The sequence below is a fragment of the Macrobrachium nipponense genome, chromosome 36, assembly GCF_015104395.2.
Source record: "Macrobrachium nipponense isolate FS-2020 chromosome 36, ASM1510439v2, whole genome shotgun sequence".
NCBI classification, from domain to species: Eukaryota; Metazoa; Arthropoda; class Malacostraca; order Decapoda; family Palaemonidae; genus Macrobrachium; species Macrobrachium nipponense.
The window spans coordinates 50,846,384-50,855,250 of NC_087220.1; the positions used below are offsets into that span (position 1 = coordinate 50,846,384).

At 38.6% G+C, this 8,867-nt stretch overlaps 1 protein-coding gene across 4 annotated transcripts in view; it reads left to right on the plus strand.

Annotated features, from left to right (window-relative positions):
* Positions 1-1,174: 1,174 nt before the first annotated feature.
* The window catches only part of LOC135203640 (proline dehydrogenase 1, mitochondrial-like), a 104,860-nt gene continuing 97,167 nt past the window's right edge, over positions 1,175-8,867 (plus strand). Inside the window, exon 1 of one of the 4 annotated variants that reach the window (XM_064233478.1) lies at positions 1,175-1,585. In XM_064233478.1, coding sequence (XP_064089548.1) covers positions 1,262-1,585 — 324 coding nt within the window. In that variant the 5' untranslated portion in view covers positions 1,175-1,261. Of the gene's footprint in view, positions 1,586-1,614; positions 2,000-8,867 lie in introns of those variants that run through there. The other 3 variants (XM_064233479.1, XM_064233480.1, XM_064233481.1) reach the window with 3 other exon arrangements.

An 8,867-nucleotide genomic window follows, 5' to 3' on the forward strand; every position in this document is an offset into this window, starting at 1 on the left:
AAAGTAGGCCTATGTTCATAGTAGCAGATATTAGCATTGAAGAAAAGAATAATTATTGTTGCTATTATTATTTTTTAAATGTACACTTACATTTCTTTGGATTATTATTATTATTATTATAGACTTGAGAATTATTTTACTACGCTCTTTCTGCAGTGCCAACTTCTGCTGAAAGTAGGCCTATGTTCATAGCAGATATTATAATTGAAGAAAAGAGTAATTATTATTATTGAATGAATATACAGTTTTCATTTTTTTGTTACTCTTTTCAGTGCTAACATTGCTAAAAACAGGCCTATATTCATAGTAGCAGATATTAGCATTGAAGAAATGAGTAATTATTATTATATTATCATTATCAGCATTGGAAGTTGAATGTGGCAAGTGAAAACCGTAGACTTTATCGTACCTATGTTCAAAATGGCACTTTAATCAATGCATAACGACTCCATAAGTAATGTGTTAATTGTGTATGCTGATATAGTACTACGACAGACTACGGATTCATAGTCCTTACATTAATAATGTTGATTTTGTTATGCGCACACCGTCGCAGTGACCTCGAAAGAGAGCGTTATCACCTGACCACATCTTTGGCCGTGTCACAGTGGGTCACGAAAGGTGTATGTGTATATGTGTGTGTAAGCTGCAGTAGCGTACGTGTTGCAGAGAGCGTGAGATAATGATGGTCTTCGTTCGTTTGTTTTTTGTTTATCTTAATTCCCCAGGTTTTGGAAAGTCATTAGTGGTCAATAAACGTTGGTGAAGCATTGAGGAGATTATATCGTGGTTGAGCAATTACTTCCTTGAGTAGGTCTTGAACATTCTGACCAGTGTCGAAGAGGTGCTTGATGACACCCTTCCCCCGTCACCCCGCTCCCCACACCCTACCCCCGCTCTGTTTCCCATCACCCCTCCCCCCTTTCCCCCGTCTTTCCCCGTGTACGTCACAGGGGGATCAATATCTTGCTGTTCTTCCTTCAGACCTGTCTGTGTTGTCAGCGCACTTTGCCTCCAAAATCCCTCCGGCATAAGGCGCACTTCCCCTTGGCCGGATGTGTTTCGAAACTGTCTAGCCGAGTAGCCAAACCCTCCCCCGAATCAGTGTCACGCCTCTGCGGCAGCCAATGGGCGAGCGGAAGGGCCGTGACGTCACCGAATCGTCACATGGATATACCTTTCATAAGCGGGAGACGGTGGTTGGCGCCGACCGACCGACCCGGGCTCCTAGGCTAGCGGCGAGCGTGCCGTTAGTAAAGTAATGGCTCCCGTGTTAGTAGCATCGTTGCCTCGTTCGCTCGCTTCCTGTGTTCGCTATGGCCCCAAGCATACCAAGATATGCTGGAGCCTGAGTTCGTCCGTCGGGCCCCGGCGGCACAAGTCGACGCCGGCTACGGCCGCGTCCCTGGTCGAGGAGAACGGCCGGATCGCCACCTCTCACGAGGACGAGAAGAAAGACTCGCTCGACCTGACCTTCTGTGATTACGAGGCCGCCTTTAAGAGCAAGACGACATGGGAGGTGCTGAGGGCGATGCTGGTCTTCCAAATGTGTGGCATAAGGCCTCTAGTGGAGAACAATGACAAGGTTCGTGGTGGGGGTGGTGGTGATGGTCGTCGTCCTCCAGCTCCTCGAAGTCGAAGTCCCATCTGCCGAGGGAGAGGAGGAAGAGGGAGGGCGTTGTCGTCCTCTTTCCCTCCTCCTCCTCCTCTTCTTGCTGTTCCCGTCAACGCCATCGAGTCCAGTCAGTCAGTCACTCCGCCGGTTCCCTAAGCGAGGCCAACTTCCACTAGACCGACATGTCACATTACTGTCTTGTCTCTCTGTCTCTGTCTCTCTCTCTCATCCACTCCTCTCTTCTTCTTCCTCAAGATTAAGAAGAAGGAGAAGGAGGAAGAGGACAAGGAAATAAGGAGGAGACCGAACGGGATCCCCCCCAACCTGATCTGACCTGACCTGACCTCCAACCAACCCCTTATCAGGCCAGGCAAAGCAAATCTAGTAAGATGGGAGTCTTATTATTATATAAAGTTCTCGATTCTTTAATTTATTTATTAAAATATGATTATTATAATACGCATTTACTCTTTTAAAGAGAGAATGATGATCTGCAAAAGCGAATATGAAGGATTGATTTCTTTACGTTCGTAGTGATCGAGTGTCAATGGGGTTTGCCTTAGTTCGGTCTAGTTATTTCTTCATGTTTATTTATATATATACCCTTAAGAAAGTGAGTCAAAGGTTCAGTGTCCATTCGTGAGTGTGTGCATGTGTTGGGGGGCTGTTACGAGTCTCGTAATTATGGAGGTAAACAAATCAATCCACAAAATGCTTTGATCAGTATATCTATAAAAAGTTATCCTTGGTTTACTGTTTAAATTAATGTTAATTTTAAAAAGAGAGCATTGAGCCGGTATATTAGACTAATCAAGATTATTGTTGTTTTGAATAGTAAGGTAAGTTTTAGTATCTAATCTCCCATAATTCATAAATTAGATTTTTTATTTAACATTCGGGTTACATTGGTTTGGAAGTCTGCGTGAGGAATCATCCTTAAGAAGTGGAGAGCAGTTATGATATAAACGAATACGAGATTAATGCAGGCCATTATAGGGAGCTTTCTCCGTCGTCTTAGGTTTACTACATCTCTCTCTCCAATAGCCCCCACCAATTTCATCCCTTACCACAATCCTTCCCCTTCCCTTCCTCCCTCCCTCCCCTTTCCCTTCTTAGAACCCCTGTATCTATCACCAGAGCAGCTGATAGAGAGAAAAATAAATAATTTCCCGGCCTCAGCAGACGACGTAATGTGACATTGAGGGGAGCAGAAGTTTGCTTCGCTTATGGACGCCGCATTCAATAGATGGCGCTGTTCAGCAGTTATTTTTTTCGTTGCAGTAGATGGCGCTGATCAGCTGTCCTCCCCTAGACTTATCCATACTGTTTCTATTTTTCCATTCCCTTGTTTCAGTAGATGGCGTTGGCTTACAGCATTTTTTTAAAACTCCATGTCAGAATCCATCTTACTTAAATCCTCCCGTACACTGTCGAGATGAATAACGTAAGATTCCACTTGGTTGAAGAAAAAAAAAAAAAACTACTACTTGGCACCATTTTTTAATGGTACTACAGCGTCACCGTTGTTAGTAAACGTTAGTTTATGATGTCATCAGCTGGTCATTTCGTTTGGTAGTACTTGTAATATTATTTCCCTTGTTTAGATTTAAAGCTCGCGGCATATTCCCCTTGCCTTGTACAGTAAAATGCATTATAATTCAGTTGGTCTAGAATCCCAATGTTCTGCTAAGGTATAATCTAGCTCTACGGGGAATCATCTTTTAAAATATATATTTTAAATAAATTCAGGACTAGAGTTGGAGGTTTTGTGGACTCCTAACAAAGATGAACATTTAACTTGAGAATAAAATTCAATAAGATATATAGACCACATTGTCAGTGAGAAGTCTGTAAGATATAATAATATATATAATATATATATATATATATATAATATAAACATATATATACATATATATATATATATATATATATATATATATATTCTTAAAAAATCACAGTAGATGCACGTGACTTCATCATTTAATAAGCGAATAGCACAGGAAAATGATAGTCAGAAATCCAAGCGCTTTCGTCTTTAATAAGACTCTTAGTCAAGACGAAAGCGCTTGGGTTTCTGACAATCATTTTTCTGTGTATTCGCTTATATATATATATATATATATATATATATAGGATATACACATTTATATATCATAACATTTATCAGTGAGAATAAAAGTAGATATATATGCACTTGTCAGTAGTAATTCAGTGACATGTAAATGTGGCTGCTGCTTATTCATCTCGACCTACCCAACCTTCATTCCTGATTTAGTTTTTCATGTATAATGTATAATCTTCTTCCACCACAGGTCTCTTTGGAAATGTTGCAGAACCCGAGGGATTAGCAATTGTAGGCTCGAAGGATTCTTGTAGGGATGTATTAGGAACCATGAATATGAATTATATACTATTTATATATATTATGTATACATAAATATACATGTATATATAATAATATATATATGTATTAATATATATATATATATTTGTATATAAATCATACATAAATACGTTGACCTCAAACAACCTTCATTGATAGGCTTTATACAGTGAAAAAAAAAAATCTTAAACTTGTGCGTCATTCAAACACTTTATTTTAAAAGATTTTTAACTATTTCAAGGTATCTGAAGCAATTGCGCCAGTCTCAAATATTTGGTGATATTTAGGCTTTTATTTTTTATTTTTTAATGCTGAATAGACTGTATTGAAAAAAAAGCTACGGATTGATTTGGTAACCGTCAGTTGAGACTCGAAGGAATTTGATGTAGGTAGTAAATGAAGTTATAGGTAAAAGTTAGTTCCTGCCAATTTAAGATAAATATTAGTTCCTAAATGAAGATGAAAGTTAGTTCCCGCCAAATTTTAGTCATACGATTTACCCGCGAAACTGAGAAAGTAAGGAGCATATTCCCGCCAATACATGAAACATTCGCCTTTCCCATTTGGGGATTGGCCGTTTCCTATTCACGTTGAGATCGCTCGCTGTATTTTTCTGTGGCTCATTGAAGAGAAGAGAGAAGGAAATGATCGCATTTTGTCCTCCTCTGCTTCTTCTTCCTCCCTTTCATGATGGGCTTTTAGGTCAAGTGGAGGAGTGTTCCATGGATTTCGTAAGCGACGGGTCCTTTCTTTGTATAACCTCATAGGCTCCAGTGTGTGGCCTTTAGCCTAAATTCTGTATTTAATTAAGTTTGTTGTCAGTGGGTCTTTGCTGAATGCGTTTGTCATGCTGGGAGAGGACGGTTACAAAACTCGGTGAGCTTTCTCACCCAGACGGTAATGTTGGTTCAAAAGCGCTCAGTGGCCTGGTCGGTATGGTGTTGGCGTGCCACCTCGGTGGCCGCGAGTTCGATTCTCGGGAATTCCACTGAGGGGTGAGAGATGTGTATTTCTGGTGATGGAAGTTCACTCTCGACGTGGTTCGGAAGTCGCGCGAAGCCGTTGGTCCCGTTGTTGAATAACCGCTGGTTCCATGCAACGTAAAATCACCATGCAAACAAGCAAAGAATGTTGGTTCTAAAATTACTGAGGCAAGATTTGCAGAAGGAAAACTCGGTGACCTTATCGATCCGGTTAAACAGTTTTGAATTTACGTGACCCAGATGGGACTTGTGGTTTGAAATGTCTTAGACGATGGATAAGGAAAAGTGATGTTTGTATATGTCATAATTTCCGATTGATATATTTCTATAAAACGTATAGTTTGGAATAGTTGATAAATGATTATTTATGACAAATTGATGGGTAAAACATTTATGAGACTTTAGCGTAATATGTATAGATGGGTAAAAAAGTCATAATGAGATATATATATATATATATATATATATATATATATAATATATATATATATATATATATTACTTATGGATAAACATTTACACGTTAAAGGAATTATACATGATTTGCGTATATATAAGAGTAATGACTTGGGAAAAACAATTAGTAAATACAAGCAACAAATAATCTTCATTATAAGGAACCAGTTACAAATATTATTATTATTATTATTATTATTATTATTATTTTATTATTATTATTATTATTATTAATGCCTATAGGGGCTATTGACTTCAAATTCAACCTTCCAAAGAATATGGTATTCGGAAGAAGGTGATGGGAAATGCAGAGATCACATAGGAAAAATAATGAATAAGTAAAAAAGTAAGTAAAATGTAAATATTATAATAAAAGGAAAATGGTTTTATGGTAAAACATACAAAGTATTGAGTGGTAGCACAGTCAAGGCGAGAAAAAAGTAAAAAAAAAAAAAATAATAAAATAAAACTAACAACTGCACAATCCTTTTAGAATGAACACCAGCAAACTAAACTACTCGTTTCGTCTCCAGTTTCTGAGGGGTTTCCTCGCCTTGTTTGTGTCGTTTGTTTGTGGCGCTTGTTTGTGTAGGACAGCCTCTTGTGAGGGTGATTTTATTTTCTCTTCGTTTTCCTTCAGTTTGTTGTCAGTGAATAATTGTTCTTAGCTATGGTTAGGTATTTGATTTGATTGTAAGGTGGGATATAGTTATGAATAGTGTGGTTAATAATATTAGTTATTATTCAAGGGATTTTGTTTTGTAAGATAGTTATTTATAAAACTTTTTTTTGTTAATGACATTGCAGATGAGATTTTGTGCCTTATTGGCCTAATTAAACTATTTAATACAGATGAAAATTCATTGTGAGAGAAGAAATTCTCTCTCTTCAATTAATGTGTTCGTTAATTACTCTTGAACATTTTCTGGTTAAAATCTAAAACCCTACTTGTAATTATAGTGTAGAAGGCAGAGACCATACGTCGGCAATAATAAGCGCCTCTGTGGCGTGATCGGTGGTCGCGAGTTCGATTCTCGGCCATTCCACTGAGGGGTTAGAGATATGTATTTCTGGTGATGGAAGTTCACTCTCGACGTGGTTCGGAAGTCACGTAAAGCCGTTGGTCCCGTTGCCGAATAACCACTGGTTTCATGCAACGTAAAAACACCATACAAACAAACTATACGTAAGTAATAAATCAATAAAAAATACATGAAAAATAAGTAATAAATCAATAAAAAGACACTGTAAATAAAAGCAATAAAAAACGCAACTTGACTCCAGACTAGTGGTGCAGGAACAACATATCAAAAATTCGGTCACATAAGGGTGACCGTATATCCGTATATGATACGTCTGCATCAGTCTCGTATATCCAAGGATGAGGAGGACCGCCAAGGATAGTGGGTGAAATCCTAATTGACCCTCAAGGATAAGACAGAGCTTTATAATCAGACCTTGGAGAAGACTATATCCTGTAATATAGAAAAAAGAAAGTCTTCCGGGTGGGAATCTCTTTGAATTTAAATGCCAATTACTTTCCAGATGTTTCCTGCCGTTACTAGGCGTTATGTGTTGAATCGAAATGTTTATAGAGTAGGTTTTTTCCGCTCCCGTCGGCCTCCACCAGCGTTTGGGTACTACATGGCATTAATTTTTTTCGTTCAGACTTGAGTCACGAGGTCTCAACAGCTGTCGGGGTCTTCGCCAGACAGAACTTGCAGTTTCCCATGGTTGGGTCGTGTTGCCAGAAGTTGCTGTACTGATTTAGAGTTGCCAGATGTTTCGTTTCTGTAGACGTTTTTTTTTTAGTTGAGTAAACTGCGTTTGTTTGTTTAATGGTAAATTATAGCTTGGTTAAGTGATTTTGATAGGACTATTTCGCTGTTCAAAGTTATGACTTCATGTCTGTTTCTTTTCAAATATTAGGTCTAGTTTAAATAGTTTATTCCTTGAGTGTTGAGAAGATAGGAACTTTTGAATATTAAAACATTGTATTTTCGAAACGTTTGCCGGTTTGTAATTACTGAAGTTGGAAATCTGTCAAGAGCGTCTCTGCATTACAAGGCAACGCAAACAGGACACATTTCTCCCGTGGCCCAAATTTGGTGGTAAAAGCATAACGACGTTTACACGGTTGTCAACTTGAGCGGGTGCGAAAGGGAAAGGCAGGATCCAGGAAACCCCCTTGGTAGGAGTCTCGTCATGCATAACTTGACTCCTGCCAAGGCCAATGGAATTTTAGAATTCTATTGGCCTTGACTCCTGCCAGAGTCCTGACCAGTGTTGCCAACTGTAGGAAATTGCCCCTACGCGTAGGGTAATTTGGTCAAATTCTTAGACAGCCGGGAAATATTTTCAATGTAGGGTAATTATAACAAGGTAAGTTTAGATCAATACGCTTATTAGTATTCATGATATTGCATATAAACATAATCATAGCCGCAGAATGTTGAGGTCATTTTCAGTTATGTAGGGTAATTTCTCGTCTCCTGTAGGGGGCGTAGGGTTAGAGGGGTTGGCATCACTGGTCCTGACCAGCCGCTATAGGAATAGACAACGACTCGGGAAGATGATGGTACTGATCCAGGTTACTGATGAAGCAGCCGCCGAATATGACTGGAACGAATTTCTATGCGCATGTGAGGCGCTGTGACGAATATGGTGTCTCAAATCATGTGCTCATGACGCGCAAGGAGACTTGACGATGGAGTAACGAGTTGTTTTGGTGTAACGGTTCGTAGTTGTCTGTGACTTTCTTGAGGGATTATTCTGAATTTTTTTTTTATCTAAGTGGGAATTTTTTACTATAGAAATTATAATTTTTTGGCACTTTTAATTTAAGTTGGCCTTATGCCAGTAGGAACTCAATCTTGGACAACTCAGGATATTTTTCACGTAATTGTTAACAGCAACAAAATTTTGGAAGGAAAAAACCTCTTCATGCAGTTATGAGAAATAAAAAGATTTATAGTAAAACATTAAATACAATATTCAGGGAGATATATTAAAGAAAAAACAAGAAAAATTAAAAATTTTAAACAAACAACATTGATATAAACGTAAAGAAATACTCTTAATGAAACAATCATCATCCTCAGTTAAGGCAGTAAATGACTTAAATGAAAAAAATGACATTGAAGGCAATAAACAACTAAACAAAAAAAAAACGCCTTTGAAATCATTTTAAACAATGCAACCAAGCCTTTTGTATCATTGCCACTGATGTCCTTGTCAACTTAGGGTCGCAAAAAGAGAGGGAGACAGAGAGCAGCCTTGCGGCAACCATAGAACGCCCTATGGCGAAGGCAACCGACCATTGCAACCATATGATTAGGGGGGAGGGAGAACGCAGACCATAAAGGAGCTTTGATGGTCTTGGTGGGTCGTTAAGTCGAACTCTGTTGACAACTGTGTAATTTTTTTT